The sequence below is a fragment of the Antennarius striatus genome, chromosome 10 (assembly GCF_040054535.1).
Source record: "Antennarius striatus isolate MH-2024 chromosome 10, ASM4005453v1, whole genome shotgun sequence".
Classification (NCBI taxonomy): Eukaryota; Metazoa; Chordata; class Actinopteri; order Lophiiformes; family Antennariidae; genus Antennarius; species Antennarius striatus.
Window position 1 is genome coordinate 1,640,639 of NC_090785.1, and position 19,322 is coordinate 1,659,960.

The 19,322-nt window shown below is 44.5% G+C and overlaps 1 protein-coding gene across 2 annotated transcripts in view; it reads right to left on the bottom strand.

Moving 5' to 3' along the window:
• The window catches only part of glra1 (glycine receptor, alpha 1), a 42,400-nt gene extending 23,359 nt beyond the window's left edge, over window positions 1-19,041 (bottom strand). For both annotated transcript variants that reach the window (XM_068325067.1, XM_068325066.1), the window contains exons 1-2: window positions 18,952-19,041; window positions 8,027-8,151 (exon numbers count right to left, since the gene is read on the bottom strand). In XM_068325067.1, the coding sequence (XP_068181168.1) occupies window positions 8,027-8,151; window positions 18,952-19,022 (196 nt within the window). In that variant the 5' untranslated portion in view covers window positions 19,023-19,041. The remainder of the gene's footprint in view (window positions 1-8,026; window positions 8,152-18,951) is intronic.
• Window positions 19,042-19,322: the final 281 nt, after the last annotated feature.

Consider the following 19,322-nt stretch of genomic DNA (forward strand, 5'->3'; position numbering starts at 1 on the left):
TTTTTGGGGCTGTGCTTTGCTGGCAGCTGAGATCTCATAACGGGAGCTAATTACTAGCGCTGCGTTGGATCGTTTCTCCTGGCAAAACCCAAAAAAGCCTTTGTGTTGGAAAATCAAGCTATTAGACTAGAAAAGGGATTTTGTTGAATGTTCTTTCTGTGTTATTGTCCTCGTCGACTGTAGTATCAGAGGATTATTCGACATTTTTGCCCTTTATTACCTTAGTACAACAGCTTTGCGTCACGGCGGTAAACAATTACGCCTCAACCTTTCCATCAGGCCGTTTAGAATTCTGCGGTGGGCTCCTACCTTCCTCCCTCAAGCTGGTAATTAGAGGTGTGATGGGATTCCACAGGAGGACTGAATGGCCTTTTATACAGCCGTATTCCCTCCTTATAAACTTATTAGCTATGGACCAGTGGACTGCAGAGAGGGGAAGACAGAGTAATGTTCTTACACATCCCAGATTAGCTCTGCATCGCCTGAAGCTAAAGAGGTTTCCACTATCTTTAGAGGAAGAAGAGGCAATAATGACGTGAGGTATTTATAGCAAACCAAGGAGATATGGAGCTCATTCATGTCAACACATGGCTCATTTGACGGGACTCTAATTATCAGCCTCCTCCAGCTCTTGATTAAACACCAATTCCTACTTTTTGGCTGAATAATCCGTGGCTGGTCTTCCTTTGAGTGTCCTCGCAGGTTTTACCCCCCTAACCAATATTCTTCTCCTCACCGCCTTCGCCGTTCTGCCTCCTCCGGCTAGACGTTAAAGCGTGATCGATATTTTTGTCATAACTCAGGGGAGAGTCACCTCTGCGACAACATTAAAATTCCTCGCTCTGTGCAATATAGTCCCCGTCCAAATCTGCTGTCTTGGAAAGGAGAGGGTCATTACTTAGAATCCTGACGGAGCCTGAAGACCCGCCTTTCGCCAAAATGTCCTGCAGATTTCTCAGTTTGTGTTGATGTAGAAAAAAACATATACGTGTAGGATCTCGGAGCTGCAAGTGTTGGACGTAACTGAGCAACTGCAAAGCCCGCTGAGAAATGTGTTAGCATCGATGTTCTGGCACTAAACTAGCGGAAATTCTTCCATGTTTGCAGCATGAAGCCCTGGATTGCAATTTCCTGTCGTAAGCAAATCCCTGGGAGTCGGTAAGGCGTTTGCTGTGCCACCTTTACTTCTCCCCCTCCCTCACTCGCTGCTCTGTTGTTTCCCTCACAGCCATCCCTCCATACCTCCCTCCCCCGCTCATTACCTTATGCCCATTAATCCCATTAAGTAGCCATTAAACAAGTGCTGATAACACCAAATGAACGTCAAGCTCCGACAGCTAATAACTACGGTCCCACGCCGGCACGATCAACGCTGGCGAGGAGAAAAGGAGGTGAGGAGAGGAGCAGGAAGATGAGTGAAGGGCTGGCGAGCGAGGGATGGAGGAAGAGGAGAGACGGGAGGAGAGAAGCGACTGATCCTGTGGGTAGAGTTCCTTTACGTTTACTCAACAGGAAGGAAACAGAATAGAACCAATGGCGTCTCAACAGAGTTCTGTTGATGAACATTGATCATCACTGGGGGGGTGGGGGGTGATGATGAGATGAAAGGACATCAAGGAGAAAATGGGTTCTGTTCAGAGACTGATGATGAGATCCACCTGAAGCAGAACAGGGTTATGAGTAAACGCTGATGAACCATCTGGTGTCCGTTCCTCTTTTAACGGAACCATCTAGTGGAGGGTTCCTTCTTAACAGAGTGATCTCATAACCGGTCCCCTATTAAAAGAGTCAGCTGCCACTGAACAGAACCATCTAGTGACCGGTTCTCACTTAACAGAACCATCTACTGGTCAGTGCTCTCCTAACATCTAGTAGCAGATTCTCTAGTAGCAGATTCTCCCCTGACAGAACAATCTTGTGGCTGGTTCCCTCTAAACAGAACCATTTTGTGGCCAGTTCCCTCTTAATGGAATCAGTTAGTATCTGGTTCGCTCTTAATAAAACCAAGTAGTAGTCAGTTCCCTCCAAGCAGAACCACCTAGTGGCCAATTCCTTCTTAACAGAACCATCAAGTAGTCAGTTCAGTCTTAAAGACACTATCTTGTAGCCAGTTCCCTCTTAATGGCACCAGCAAGTAACTGGTTCCCTCCTAACAGGACCATCTACAGACCAGTTCTCTCTAAACAGAACCAGGTAGTAGCCTGTTCCCTCTTAAAGGCACTACTGTAGCATGGAGCTGGTCCATCTTAACAGAACCAGTTGATATCTGGTTCCCTTCTAACAGAACCATAAAGCAGTTCTTCTGAATGTTCCTCAGGGTAGCAGAGCTCAAAGTTTCAGTTCTACCTGGGGAACAAATAATCAGACATTTTGGGACTGAAACCATCTCAGTCTACTGTATTGTCAAACTTTAAACTGGTCAGAATGCTTGGTGGGTGTGGCTCAGAATGCATCAGCCAATCAGAGTACATTCCACATCTGGATGTGTTTCTTAAAGTGACATCGGACCATTTTCAGCAGAGATGCTTCTGAACCATTCATATTGTTGGGTCAGAACTATTAGTTTGGTTCCACCAGATCGACTGAGATGTTAATAATAACCTGAAAAATGAAACGGAAAGGGAACCGGCCCGTTCCGGTTGATTGCCGCTGCTTGACTTGAGTGATGAAGAAGAGGAAGGTTATGGCAGCGAGAGGAGGCGTGGCCTGCCATTCATCCAGTCCACACACAGCAGGGCACACACACAAGCTACGCAGCAGATGGTTGACCAGGAAGGCCTCGCCATACACCCACATTTACGGGTCCTGCTGCGACGCCCAGCCGGTCAGAGTTGAACTGACCAATCAGTGAAATCGACTAGAGAGGAGGGGATGGATGAGGAAGGTCAAGGGAAGGAGGAGGGGGTGATCACTGGTAACCTTGAAAAGAAAGGAGAAGACGTAAGGATGGTCAAAGAAGATGTGTGTCTGAAAAGGGATGTGTGAAAAATGACGACTGATATAACGATGGATTAATCAATTGATTATGTTTCAAACATCCGGCAGCTCCATCTGCAAATGTTGACTCCTCCCCTTCAACAAAGTTAAAGGAGTTCTTCCTGTTCCTACCCCCTAGAATGTAGAAGACATGGATTTGATTCAGGATCTCCAGCAGGAATTTTAAAAGATCAATTTGATTGATCATTGATCATGGGCCGATTGAGAACTTTCTGAACAGATGAGTCAAAGTTCAGGAAGAAAATACATCTACTCTGAGAATCTAGAATCTAGAACCTATTCTGAAAATCTACCCTGAGAATCAACTGTTGAGAATCTAATTTGAGAATATACTCAGAATCTAGGATCTATTCAAGAATCTACTTTTAGATCCAATTAGAATGTACTCTGAGAATCTACTCTTAGATTCTACTCTGGAATCTTCTCAGGCAATCTACTCTACTCAATCTATTCTTAGAATTTACAATTACTCTTAGAATCTACTCTAAGAATCTACTCTTAGATTGTATTCTGTGAATCTACTATTAGAATCAACTCTTACAATCTAGAATCTATTCTTAGAATCGAATCTAAAAATCTGGAATCTACTCTTTATCTAAAATATGTTCTGGGAATGTAGAATCTACTCTTAGAATCTAGAATCTACTCTTAGAATCACAAATCTATTATAAGAATCTGGAATCTTGTCTTTGAATCTATAATCTACTCTGGGAATCTAGAATCTACTCTTAGAGTCTAGAATCTACTCTGAGAAACTAGAATCTACTCTGACAATCTAGAGTTTACATTTAGAATTTAGAATCCATTCTTAGACTCTTAGTGAAGAAATCGAAAATAACTTTTTTCTTCTCTGACCTGATAAATGTTGTTATTTCAGCCTGTAAAAGTACTGAAATAAAAAATAGACAAGAACAAATACAAGAAAGAGACAAGGAAGAAAGGAAGGAAAGAACTACAGACTGAAATTCACTGATTGATCAGGAAAAGTAAAGGAAATAAAGAAATAAACAAGAACAGCATCAAACCGTGAACCGGTCAATGAGTGAGGGATGGAGAGGAGGGCTGGATGAAGAAAGAGAAGAAGACACAACAGAAGATAAAGGAAGCAGAATGAGAGAATGACGGCGCTCAAGGACTCTAATTGGTTTGTCCCAAATATGTCAGGAGTGTTTGCCCCCCCAAGGAAGAACCTATTGGACCCTTGATTACGATCGGAGTCATCCCTCCTCATGCTGCCATGTTCACAGCTTCCAATCAATCTAATCTATTCCCCAACTAACAAGGCTTCCGATTGGAGGAGATGGTAAGTAGACTCCCACTAGCTTCCACACACGTCTGACCCACTTTGGAACTGGTGAGGCACAGGTGCTACTGGTTTAGGTTTAGTACTGATCTGGTCTCCGGATTACATACCCTTCTCTTGGAAAGACTACTCTTTCTCCAGAGGTAATTCCCAACAGTAACTACTACGGCTATGCTAAGACCGAGTAAGTGCTAGTTAAGCTACATGACAGCTGAAAGCTAACTTGGATCATAGCGGCACATCAAGCTGACCAAGCCCACATTCTGAGAACCCCCTAAAAAGAGAAAACATTGTGTTGGACCAGGTTTACACTAACAATCCCAATACGGTCAGACCCCCGGAGTAACGACCAGTGGACCCCCACCCCCGGGTGGCCTGCGGGTATAGACCACACATCAACAACAAGAAGAGCAAATCATGGCCTGATGAGGCCAACTCAGCACTTCAGGACTGCCGTGGATGGACAAACTGTTTACAGAGAGGACAGACTGGGGGGGTACGCAGAATCAATCCTGGACTATGTTAACTGTGATAACAGAAGACAAACAAAGCAACCACAAGCTGTGGATGAACACCAGGGTGACAGCTTTCCTATGTAGATAGTCCCTCATTAACTGGCGACGGACGGTAAGGACTGGCGAACACCCCTCCTCCACCTTCCTGAGCTCATGGACTCCACAGGGTTGCGTGCTGAGCCTGATGCTCTTCACAGGACAGGAATCCATTCACACCTCCAACATCACACGACACAGCAGTAGGGCTGAGATCACATCACACAAGGCGGTGCGGAAACGACAACCTGACGCTCAACACTGTAAAAACAGGAGACGACAACTGACATGTGTCCAAACGTGTCTTAAGAGCTCAAGTTTAACAAAACAAGCCCAACGGGGACGTCCTCTTCCGCTGGGCGTCTGCAGTCTAGCCAGGTTCAATTCCCGACATCTGCAGCCCTACGAGGGCACAGGCCATTGTCAACTGCAGGCCAGTTCCAACCCTGGGATAAATGCAGAGGGTTGTGGCAGGACGGGCATCCGGCATAAAAAACTTTGCCATACAAATATGAGCGTTCATCTAAAAAGGAAAAAGGATGAGTCGCTGTGACGACTGTTAGTGGGACAAGATGAAAGGAAGTTTAGCTTGTTAGAGTTTCTTTATTTTGTAATAGAAATAAAGTCCGTCCGGCCTCAGCTAGAGGATTCAGAGGTACACATGTAGTTTATATTCATTACTTACATCAAGACACATTCACGGTTGCAGTCGATCTTTTTGACCTCCTCACATGTGATTTATGTCGTAGCATCGTTTGCCGCTAAAGCACACAGGCGAGTCTGTAGAACTATGTCAATGGGCTATTTAATGGTTTGGATGTTCTGTGTCTCATCTGCTTGCATAAAACTAGCTTACATAAAAACTTAGATGGCTACCAAGCTCCAAAATAATGGTTCGATCCAAGTTATATTTTACTACAGTACATTACAAGAATAGAGGGAAACATAAAATCTATGTATTCTGTCCAGCATCACGTGAGTACTTTCAAATTCTTTGTAAAGGTCACTGCGGTGGTAAATAAGACTGGTCTACCACAACTGAGAAATTTAATGAAACAGAAAATTGACTCATGATGACATTAAAAACCCAAAATACCGAACTAATTCTTGGCAGGTTTGGGATGATGAGCAGTTTCATAGCCCGGTCAACCCCTCCACCCCTTCAGTTCTATGGATTGGTCCCGCCTACAGATCTCCTGATCATGAGTTGTGCCATTATGAGCTCAGCAAAACAAATCAAAACAAACAGAAGCTCCATGGCAGCATTCAAAAACAGAAGCTGTTACTGCACATTCCAGCAGTTTGATTCAATGTGTGTTCAGTGGACAAAATATTAGGACACCTGCTGATGTCGTGTTAGACCTGCTGTCCACCAGCCGGTCGGGTTTCACCAACACTGAGCTTAAAATCACTAAGTTAACGTTAACAAGACAGATGGCATCAACAACACCACAGCAAATTTGACTGGAATTAGCTTCACCTGTGTCTCGTTAGTACTCCCTGCCTAGTGACACATTTAACCTGTGTCTCATTAGTACTCCCTCCCTGACAATTAGCTTCACCTGTGTGTTGTCAGTCCTTCCTCCCTGGTGATTAGCTTCACCTGTGTCTCATTAGTCTTTTCTCCCTGGTGATTGGTTTAACCTGTACCTTGTTAGTCCTTCCTCCCTGTTGATTAGTTTCACCTGTGTCTCATTAGTCTTTTCTCCCTGGTGATTGGTTTAACCTGTACCTTGTTAGTCCTTCCTCCCTGGTGATCAGTTTCACCTGTGTCTCATTAGTTTTCTCTCTTTGGTGATTACTTTAACATGTGTCTCATTAGTCTTCATCCTTTGGTAATTATTTAAACCTGTGTCTCATTACTCTTTTCTCCTTGGTGATTAGTTTAACCTGTGACTCATCAGTCCTCCCTCTATTGTAATTATTCAAACCTGTGCCTCATTAGTCCTTCCTTCCTAGTGATTAGTTGAACCTGTGTCTCATTAGTCTTCCCCTCACAGTAATTAGTTCAGCTTGTATTCTGTCCTCTTATTAATTTCTTACTGTGTTTCTACATCCTCTAAAGTTAGACATCAGGCTTTATTCTGCATTCTGTATTTTAAGTGTAAGGATATGTGGCGTGTGTTGTGTGTGTGTGTGTGTGTGTGTGTGTGTGTGTGTGTGTGTGTGTGTGTGTGTGTGTGTGTGTGTGTGTGTGTGTGTGTGTGTGTGTGTGTGTGTGTGTGTGTGTGTGTGTGTGTGTGGTCCATTCAAGAAAATTTAAAGTGACTAAAGGTAAAGAGGAGGTGAAGACGTGAGCTTGTAGCATGGGTTAACGGTGAAAAATCGCAAGGGTACTAATATTTTGTCAACTTTGAACACACAAGTGACCTCAAGAGTTAAAAACATCGCAACAGAAATAATTCACATCCATTCTGGATATGTTAAGAAACGTTAACGTTTCACATGCAACAAGGCTCAGATGTGACATGTTACACTATTAATGATCAATATCAGTTTACATTGACGATGAAAGTCTGTTCCAGAGTTCGATGCTTTAAACCTGTGGTATTATTCATGAAGCTGATGTCCTACAGCCGTTTGAATGCGTCCCTGATGTGATAACTTTTAATATAGAAACCTCTGACATGTGTCTTTATGGGCACTCCATTGAGGGTTAGCTTAACGCTATGTCATCAGAATTAGCAGCACGCTTCTAGCAGAGCGGTACATTACCTTGACCACCAAAACAAGCACTCAGGATACTTTTTGGATACCAAGGAATGTAGCCAACTAGCAGTAGGTCCTAAAATAGCTTAATGGGAATGTTTATCACTGTCTGGTTGGGGCGAGGACAGGGATTTTCCTTAAATCGGTCTTTAGCATGTTGAGCAATGAGCAGAATTACCTTTGTTCCAAACTGCAAGGGACAAATGAAACATCGACAGGTTGAGAACAACCAATAATAGAAAAACACAAAGCAAAAGAGTTTTAGTAACATCTATAGTTAAATAAACTTCTATAAACTTCTTTTAGCAAGTGAATACCAACCGTTCTCTGTGATAAACTTGGCTAAATCCTTAAAGGAAACATTTGGAGAAGGTTTGGACATGTACAAACACATTACAGGCTTGTTCACATTATTGTTTGGCTACATTCCCGTCTTATCCGACTGAGTCTTGGTGGCATTTCCTACCTTTAAAGTTCGGTCGGATTCTGGCGTCGTAGCCCGACACTTTGCCCATGAGTTTGTCCAGGAACTCGGAGGGTGGCATCGGGGAGGCAGCTTTCCTCGCTGCAGCTTCTTTGGATGCTGCCAAGCTGGAAGACAGAAAGGATTCAGCTGGAGATGGATGCAAAAAAATCTCTCGCAACGTGAACCCAACAAGCGGCATTTGAGTGCAGCAGCGATCTGATGATTCACACTGACTTCTATACTGGGTAGAAGAACATGAACAATAGCCATAATTTATTACATGTAATAAATTGATTGATAATATCGCTTCCCGAAGGTTCAGAAGGCTGAGACCTAATTATCATCATTTATTATTATCCGTTTAAAATTACAAGAGAATTATTAAGAGCCATCTTTTATGATCCATGCTGATTGGAGCTTATTACACACATTAATGCTCTGACTCATTTAACCAGCATGATCTCTTTACCTCATCAGGATCATTAGACGCTCTGCTTAATGTCAAATCCCCTCATGGCCTCCAGTCCACAGATGGACAACAACCCCAAAACCAACAGGGAGTAACAAGAACGTAGACGCTGACGGAAACAACGCATCCAATCACTGAGGATCACCGACTGAGAGTCCGGGTCAACACAACAAATAAAAGGTCAACTTCATGGGTCTATTACATTCAATGGACTGTTTCACTGCGTGAACCTGGACTGTTTCACTGCGTGAACCTGGACTGTTTCACTATGTGGACCTGGACTGTTTCACCTTGTGAACTTGGACTGTTTCACTGTGTGAATCTCTGCTGGCAGCAACAACCACAATCATCAAGTCTTCTTTTACTTTTAGCCTATTAGCTTGTTGTTCTCTAACACTTTTCTTCAGCCCAAGTCATCATGTAAATTTGTACGATAATATCAGTAGAAATCACAAATAAATAAATAAATCCTATATTTAACAAAAATTTAACTGGTCTGGACCTATCCATCATTAAAGTTATTGATCTGTTGATCAGCTTCTGCAGACAGCTGGAACTACTTTTAACGCCACTTTGTTCAGCCAAGGTCCCGCCTCCAGCAGGGAAGGCAGCCAATCACAAGTAAGGATAATGGTACCCCCGAAATTCAGGTCCCCAGCTCTCCAACCCCCCCTCTCCCCACCACCGACTGGATGGATTTGAAACTTGTTCTGAAATCTGCTGATTTGCTCGACCTTTAAAAATGTCCAAACAGACAAACGGGTCGATCATTAATTTCTACGCTTTAATTATAAATCGTGACTTTTATTCTGGTAAACCTTGGTGCGTCACATGATAAATAACGCCATTAGCCATTCATGAAAACCCATAATGCAGTGCAGCTTTATCAAGAAAGCCCTGATCAGTATCACTGAAGCGAAGGAGAGAATTATGGAGCGTCCGTGATCAGAAAACAAAACGGGACAAACAGACACGCCCACCTTCCAAACAACCTGCTGTCATTGGTTTCACATCGAATGTCTCCAGCTGTCACATGACCTTCACATCACCGGTGGCAGACACGCCCACATAAAGCCTGTTTCCTGATCACGGATCAGTAACAGTAACGCTAACATCTTGGTAGCACTAGGTAGGAATGATGAAGCTGATGATGTCATCATGATCATCAATCATAACACGCGTAACCTGATTACAGCCAAGTGACTGATGATGATGATGAGACTGAAACATTTCAGTGCTCATCGTTGATCATACGATCATTAATGTGATCATCCTGATGAAGGTTATTGATGTTTGTTATTTATTTTTCACCAGTAATAAACATTTAAACTCCATCTAGAGCTGCCACAAGCAGAAATCTCATCCTGAAGACTGATCAACGTTCAGCCTGCTTCATTCATCCATCCATCCATCCATCCATCCGTTCATCCATTCATTAGTAGAAAATAAACATTTAAGCTGTAAATAAACCATCCCATAATTTATGAGCTCAGTTTCAGTGAATTAAAGCAGGTCTTGATGAAAGCTGCGCAGGAAAATATAAATATCTCTGATTAATAAAGCTGCTGCTGATGGGACACTTTCGACCAATCAGGAAGCAGATGCAGGTTTGACCTTTCGGTGGCGACCTCGCGCTCGGAGCAGACGGTAAATGTCACTGCACACAGCAGAAGTTGTCACGCCTCAAGTGTCACAGAGACAGAAGTGTCAGACATGACATGACAGCGCCATGCTAGGCTAACGTGAAAACACATGATAATCTATGAATATAAAGATTGGATGAGAAACTAGTTTACGGTTTAATTTCACGATGAATTCTAGCTAGCTGGCTAAAGCTAATAACTTATTTTCTCACTTCAGTGTTTAACTGGCTTTTGCTTTCAAATGGATGGATGGATGGACGATAAATGAAGGATGAATAATGGATTATAGATGGATAGATGTGTGATGGTGTGGCATCTCATCTCATCAAACCTGTTCCATGTTAAATAAAGAGCTGTGATTGTCAATACCAACCTAGACATGCCGCTTCAAATCCCCCATCATCCCATTTTTATTAGTCTAATTAACCACTTTGCGGATCACTGGATCTCATCCTAGCTATGATCAAAAGGCGGGTACACCCTGGATGACACGCCAGCTCATCACAGAACCACAAGAACGACAAACAATCACACCTACGGACAATTTGGCAGGAGGTCAACGGGTGTCAGGTGTCACTGGAGGTCATGTGTTGCTGGTGATCAGGTGATAGCCTTGAGAAAGACACCTAGAAACATCTAGAAACATCGATAACCAGATAAAGGACCAAAACAGCCGAGCCAGACATCTCCAATTGATGAGAAGATGTCCCGCCTTCCAGTGCGTCGCTCTGTGGCAGCAGATTAGGCGTGTGAGAGATGATCTGGGTGGCGGTGATTCCCGCCGCCATCATTCCAAGTCTAATCCGGAGGCTAATACGTGGGCGCCTGATAGGATCAAACTGTGTCGTCTGGAGATGCAACAATAAAAGTCTGTTTGAATCGGCTCTAAATTGATCATAGAACAAACGTGCTACCAATCAGCTTACTGGGATTACAGCATATCAGTGGACTGAGTCACACCCAGTTAAGGAGAGTTGGACATGTGACACAGAGCCTCTTTTTGACCCTTGAGCCCACCTTTAAAAGTCCCACCCCAACCGGGAAACTGATTCCATCGACGTCTTTATGATATTCAACTTTTGCTGGTTCCTAACTAACAAATGGATCAATCACTTGATCAGGTTTTGATTAGTTCAGTGGTTCTCCTGTGGTTCTGTGTTTCTGTAAACTCCTTCTCAAGTTGGGTTGGTGATCATAGGTTCTGTTCTGTGTCCATCGGACTCTTTTCGTTCTTGTTCGTTTCTGCTTCTCTGCTGCTTTGTGAGGTATATATTCATGAGGCCCGAAGCCGAACGCGACGAATTCACCAAACGGAGCACAACATCGCTCTAAAGTGAGCGTAAAAGTTTCGTTTCCAGGTTCAGTTTCTATAAATAGTTCCACCTCCTTCTGTGAGTCACTGACAGTCTCCTTCCTGGAACATCTCTGGATGCGAGGAACCCACCAGGGACTTGAAGAGACGAGCTCTGGTATCGACGGTTCATGATACCGAGTCTGACTCGGGTCCTGACCTAAGGCTGAGTCTGACCAAGGTCCAGACCTAACGCCAAGTCTGACTCCAGTCCAGACCTAATACAGAGGTAAGGCTGAGTCTGACCCTGGTCCAGACCTAAAACTTTAGCTGACTTTGGTCCAAATGCTTACTTTAACTCGATCATGTGGGTTCAGGCGGTGGACTGGCCAATCCATGTGGATGTGAAGCTTTTCAGACCGGTTTGCCCTCGGGTCTGGTTTCTGGTGTGGTTTTATCCATGTAAACACAGAAGCAGAGCTGGAGTCAAGTGTGTTTGATGGATCTGTCCATTCTCCCCGTCAGTGTCTGGGCCTCCGAGGTCTCAGGTTGGATTTACTTTAATTATGTGGGATCAATGCCGGCTACTTTGGAGACCCGTGTCCAACGCTGAGGCAGCAAAGAAAAAGAAACAGCTGAGTCATCCTGTGCCAGGCTAATGTGCACAGAGCAAGGTGTGGGTTCAGATCATTAGCGCTAAGTGTTCCTCATTATGTCCCTAAAGCCTCTGAAGACCCAGATCCCTAACCAGTCTCGTCCCGGCACCGAGTAGCGCACAGGAAAGACTGTTGGACCACAATCCAAAAGCTGACGTCCATTGATCATTGATCATTGATCCAGGTATCATCTGAAAACGGGTCGGCCAATCAAAACCTGATTCCATGAACTCACCTGAGCTGCAACCATAAACCCGACTGAACACTGAATATTGATAATAGTCTTTCTAATAACGTTATTTACGGTGCAGATCTGTGTCCGTCTGCTAATCAATAACGTATTATCATAGATCAAGTTTTGGAAATGAATCTGCCTAGGAGTTAATTATCGCAGAGATGAAGGATGTGATCGATTTTCATTAGAGGACCTGAGGAATTGATCATAGTAGAAATATATTGTATGTATGTGTGTTATGATTAATTCTGATTGGAAGCTGCAGAACCAATGAAACAGCTGGAGGACAAGTTCATAAATAACTTTCATTGGCTGAAGCAGGAGCGTGTGTGTGTGTGTGTGTGTGTGTGTGTGTGTGTGTGTGTGTGTGTGTGTGTGTGTGTGTGTGTGTGTGTGTGTGTGTGTGTGTGTGTGTGTGTGTTAGGGTGGTGGCCTTGAGCAACAAAATAAATTGCAGCAGCTGCAGAGGTTCTGGTCGGTGGGGGACCCTGACCCTGGTGGTCATGTTCACTAAGAAGGAAGACAGATCAGTACCTCCTGGGGGGGTGGGGTGAGGGGAAGGGCGGGGTCAGAGGACCACGTCAGCATTTTATTGGTCACTAAATCCTGATCATTCGAAAATCATCACTGGGTAGTGAAACATGCTAACCTGAGGAAACAGGTTGGACCAAGAAACACACTGCAGCTAATGTTAGCATGTTTAGTTTGATAAGCTGTTGAAGTCAGCTTCGCATTTTCACTAGAGAAAGATTACCCTGAAAGCTATTCACTGACTCTGTCTTAGCAACATGCTAATTAGCAGCTAAGACAGCTAAGCAGCTAAGATGTTTCCTGCGTCTGAATCCATGAACACAACAGAAAAGACAGGTGGTGGCGCTGTTTCTTCTTCTCTCCTGGTTAAAGCAGACCAGACATGAGTAAAACATAAACTTGAGGTTGAAAACTGTCACTGGAACAAATCTGCCGACTGTTTTCTTCCTCTTCATCACCTCTTCGTCAGCTCGTCTCATGGGTTTAAAGCAGCAGCCAGTTTTCCCCAGAGAAAGAGATTTTCTCCCTTCCTTCCAGCTTCATGTTTGACCTTCAGAAAAAGAGTCGCTCGGCGCGATGGTCCGACTGTAGGAAAACTGTGACGTGACTGTAAATACCGATGACGGGTCACGGCAGTCGGACAGCTAATAAATGTCACGTAACAGATGTGAAATATCACGGACGACATCAGTGTTTCCTGACGACCTAACCTTTCCCTTAATGAAGCCACCGCCAGAAACAGCGTTTTTCTATGAACATCCAGACTCTACAGGCTTCCAATCCCAACTTGGAGGAGTCAGATTTCATTTTCCATCTCATTCCAAGTTGCTGCTGCCATTTCAAGGCCAGCTCAAGGTCACCCACCGACATCCACTAACAGGAATTATAGATTGAACCGCCGCAAACGTTTTTCCCTCCAACAACCACAGATCTCTGGAGGCGGCATTCAGGCCAGAGGCCAAACGTTTGGACGACGCGTCGCTACGTAATCAATAGATTTATAGATTATAGACATCTATACATGAAAAGGTGAGCTGCTGGTTGTGTTCAGGTGACGGCATTGGAGACTGGCGAGGCGTTCGATCTTTAATCCCTTCAGTTGTTTCTATCAGAGACCATGAATCGTCAACAAATCGAACAGATTTGCTTATCGCAAAACTGTGAGTGGAGAACTTTCCCTTTAACCCTGCAGACAAACAAAGTAAGACTGGAGGTAAAGATAGAAGCTCCTCTGCGGAGGTGAGAACATAAAGCTGAAGCCCAGACAAGAAAAACTGACAGGCAACCAAAACAGAACCGAGGCCGGGATAAATCAAAAACACATGAGCTAAAGGCGGAACAAACTGCCGAGGCTCAGGAAGATGAAGAAGGGATTTACGAGGAAAACACTGCGAGGAAACCTCAAAGACGGGGGAGGAACAGGAGGAGGAGGGGAGTCGGATCAGGAACACGCTACACGGGTTGGGAGGGAAGACTGAAGGTGTTAACAGACAGAACAGAACACGTTCGCAACACTTCCTGTGCTGACCTCCCACAGCATCCTGGAAGCATCCGACACCCGTCAGACACCCGTCAGTCATCCTGACCGACCACCGTCGTACGTTAGCATTCTCTAAATGATGCTGACGTATCGGACCGGTCGTCACGTCAAGGCGAGGACCACCTCGGTCTATTCCAGTGTGTATTTCTGCCGAGGCTGGTTAGTCAGCTGGTTAAACTAAACCTGCAGCTTCCTGTGAGATCGACTTAAATCCTACTGGGTTAATTAGCATCAGACTAGCATGAGACACCACAAAACGAGCTGTGTTGTGTTCGGAGGAGTTGCGTATGACCCATTTAGAAATTGATGAGAACGAAGATATTTTCTACACCTCACTCTAGAACCTTTTCAGGCCAAAGGACAGCGTCGCCACTCAGATAAACAGTCAAACCACATCAGGAGTTAATGTTTTGGGAAAAAAGCGCCATGGTGTAATCGACCCCGTTTTTGCCCCCATGTTACTGACATTTGAGCTTTGGTACCATTTGATTCATGTCGAACGGGGTTTGTACGACATGTCTTGGCGGTGGATACAACACCAGTGAGACCGGATCTCGTTCTTTACCACGTGTTAGTGGATGGATACGACATCAGTGAGACCGGATCTTGTTCTTTACCACGTGTTAGTGGATGGATATGACATCAGTGAGACCGGATCTCGTTCTTTACCACGTGTTAGTGGATGGATACGACATCAGTGAGACCGGATCTCGTTCTTTACCACGTGTTAGTGGATGGATACGACATCAGTGAGACCAGATCTCGTTCTTTACCACGTGTTAGTGGATGGATATGACATCAGTGAGACCGGATCTTGTTCTCATTGAAGGAGTAAAGACGTAGCTTGTCCATTCTTGTGACTTTTGTGTTTGTTTTCATTCTTTGTCATTGTTTATGTAACTTATATATAATTAATTATAAACAGGTAAAGTCTTATTTAGGGTGCTTGGGGCATTTTTACAAAGCTGAAACGAATTAAAATGATTTTAGTAATTTCAAATGGGGTACATTTGTTTGACTTACGAGTTGTTGACATACAAACTGTCATTTCTAGATCGCGGCCCTTTCCTCCAGTGACTCATCGAGGAACATCAGAACCACACGGCGTCTCGGATCGTCCACGGTGACGCCTTCAGTGATGGTCTGAAAACACTCGACCGCTTGATTAAACATGTTTTTACTTGTTACCTCACACACACCCCGACACTTCTTTTCAGTCGTCTTCACAGAATTTGCAGATTAAGAGTTTAGTTGAGATGCTCTCCTCTCCTCTTCATCGATGAAGAATGGAGATGCACGGGCCTTAAATTGTGTATTCATCAGGACTTCTCCGACCATCGACAGGCCAATCGATGTTCAGTAATCAGGCTGACTTTGGAATGAGATGTGCCGTTCCAGGTCGGCCGGGGAGACATTTCTATTAACGGGGAAACGCAGAGTCCAGCTGAGACGGCAATATCCCAACTTCAGCTTCATTAAGCGAACGGCGTTCTGCATGCAGCAGCATCCTGTTCACAAGTCGACCGCGGCGACCGAGTCACTGCAGCAGGTAGGAAGCCGTGTGGAAACGAACATACAAACACGTAAGAGGCGTTCAGGGGCAAGCAAAGCAAGGATCAGGACTGCAGCACCGTCAGAATCTAACATAAAAAACCATCTGAGGGTTAAAAACAGGTTCTGTATGTTTGTCAGCTCATCGGAACCATTAAAATAATAGAACCCATCACAAGTAGAAGATTTTCATCGTCTTTAGTTCCTGAAAAATGAAATAAAATACCTAAATTTTCCCAGTCAAACATATTTAGGTGGTTGTGATTCGTGACTGTGAAATCCATCTGGTTTAAACGCGTTTATAATCCAGTAACCTTGAACTACATTCGTCAAAGTGATGAAGGGAATAACATTAGAGGTGAATTAAAAGGTCGTTCCGAATTCCTTTATTTCAGTTTCACCACTAAATCGACTAGATTGGTTATAGATTCATTCTGTTGCTGCTGGTGAAAACAACGGCCCTTAGTCAGCATCATTAACATACAAATAAAAAATGTGCTTAATTTTAAAATAGTCTCAAAGCTGTGTGTTCTTTTCTGTTGTAATGAAGGGACACACACACTGGTGACACACACACTCCTGTTGCTACAACCTGCTGCTGGTCTCCATGATCCCAGGAGGGAGTTTAAAACCAGCAAAAGGACTTCAATGATGAAATAACTGACCCGCAGCCAGCTTCTTCTTCTATGCTCCATCTGATCTAATCACGCAGACCAAACAACCTTCAGCGATCAATTTCTCATCACTTTGTGTTTCTTATTCTTTATGAGGGCAACAAAACTGTCCAGCAGCCTTAAATTGGACATAAAAATACTCAAAACCTCATGTTAGTCAGTATTTACTCAGTTAACCCGGTTCATATGAAGCAATCCTGGACACAGCTGACTATATGATTATATAGCATAGCTTAGCGTAGCATAGCATAGCATAGCATATTCATCCATCCATCCATCCATCCTATTGTCTCATCTAGAGCCGCTTGTCCGCCTTACAGGTCACAGGTCTGTTGTAGTCTATCCCAGCTGACCACGACTGAGAGGCAGGGTACACCCCGGACGAAACGCCAGCTCATCACAGGGCCACCCGAAAGACAAACAACCACTAACGCACAAATACTCACACTAATGGACAATTAGGTGAAAACAATTCATGAGTCGGTAAACCGGAGAGAACCCACGCAGACATGGTGAGAACATACAAGGACGGGAATCGAACCCGGAACCTTCTTGCTTTGAGGCGAATGCGCTACACAGTACGCCTGTGTGCTGCCCTGTATAGTGTAAATGATGTGTATATACCACAAAGCAGTCATGATGCCTGTTATGTACGTAAATCATGTACCCCATACTAGGAAAAACCGTGTTCTACCCTATGAGGTGATAAACGACAAACGCCGGTGGCACTGCTGCGACCGCATCAGGACTGAGTTCTGGAAGGTTCTGCATGCAGAACATTTCCAGGCCTTGATAAACAGGCGATGGCGGAGGCAGCAGGGATTAAATCAGGGCGGAGGAAAACGAAACACGTATAAATGTCTGGCTATAGCTGCTGGCAAACAAACAGACCCACCACAACAGACATATTACGTGCTTTCAAGGGGCAAGGGTCCTTGAACGCACCAGTAAGTTGCCTGTTCTAAATAATATTATCATAGATATTTGCATGGCAACCATTCTCATCTCAAGTCACGCCCGGAGCCGTACAGGCTGGAATAATTTATAATGGCGTCCCAGTTAGAATCCAAAGCAGTCCGACCACTTCACTCTTCAATCCAGATTAACAACCACATCTGATTCCAACTGCTGACGTCACCATTTGTTCCAGCCAGACTGTTACTTCCACCTCAATAGCTTTGAATTCTACAAATACCAAGACAGATCCTGAACACATTTATTTAACCCTGAACCTAAAATCATTTGTACTGAATTTGTGGTGAATGTTGGCAAGGAAGTGATTTGAGCATTTTTTTTACTATCTAATGTTAGCTAACTAGTTAGCAAATATGTTTCCTGACCTTGACAATCGATAATGTTAACATTCAAACATTTGTAGTTAATGCTATCTAAAAATTTTCCAGAATAGATACATTTATTAAATAATGTGTTAATTATTATTGAACTATTTCTTAATTATTATTGAATGAATAAATAACAATGTGTTAATTATTATTTAACTATTTATTAATTATTAATTACTAAATTCTGACAAATTATTCCTGAACGGTAGCAAAAAACCCCAGATTATATCAAATTAACTACTTCCGTTGGCATTCTCTCCGCGATACGGAAATGACGACACAGCACGTGACCAAATCATGTGACCCTCCCCCAAATCTGAAAGACTTTTCCCATACGTTAGTGTTAACGTTTTGATGCTACCTGTTTCGTGCTAAATGCTACCTAATGAGTACTTACGTTAGCGCGATCTGTCGTTCTAGACCTGAAGCCCCTCCTCTTCCGGTCTGTAGCCAAGATGGCGACCTCTGGGGGTGAGAAGTGTCCCATAATTCCACACTCTGGTATTTTTTAGCTAGCTAGGAAGCGTTCAATGTTAATATTATCTTATAAATAATGCTAACATTGTTGATTTTGTCGCCAGGAGACAAGATGATGACGATTTATCTCGTGTTTACACGACCGGACGCGACCTCCGACCCCGGTGAGCGGAGCGTGACGTCAGAGGAAGATGGCCGCCGTTTTAAGGCGACCCGACGAACACCGATGAGTTTCCGCCCCGCGCGAGCTCCAATCTGCTACGGTAACCGCCCACCTTCACCATCCTCATCCTCACCTCGCGCGGTGAGTCCCCCCGGTCCCCCGCGGACTGGCCTCCCGCTGGGGGGCGCTGTTCCGTCCACGTCACGACCTTAACGCGAGAACGCGCACACGCACAACAGCAGCACGCGCCTCAACTTCAAGTGGATCCTGCGTGAAGTCTGAGTCCCACAGTGGGGGGGGGGGAAGCCGGGACCCCCCCCCCCACACACACACACACCTGTCTCGCGCTTACCTGATGAACACCACCGCCTCCCACAGGTAGATCCCCAGCGCGTTCACGCGACACATTTTGGCCAGTCTCATCTGGAGGCGCGTGGGGTGAAGGTTGGGTAGGGGGGGGTGGGGGGGTCCCACTTCCGAAAAAGAATCCCTCCGTGGAAGAAAAGGGGGGGTGGATGGGGGGTGGGGGCGTGGATTAAGACTCCCAAGGTGAGCGGAGGTCTCCGGTGCTGAGCCGCGGGATGCTCATGACCTCCACGGCCGGCGACAAAACCCCCCCCAAAATATCCGCACAGGAATAAATGTCCACATCAACGACGAAGAGGAGGAGGCTGAGGGGGGGGGGGACGAGGATGGGGAGGAAGGTTACCGATCACAAACTAA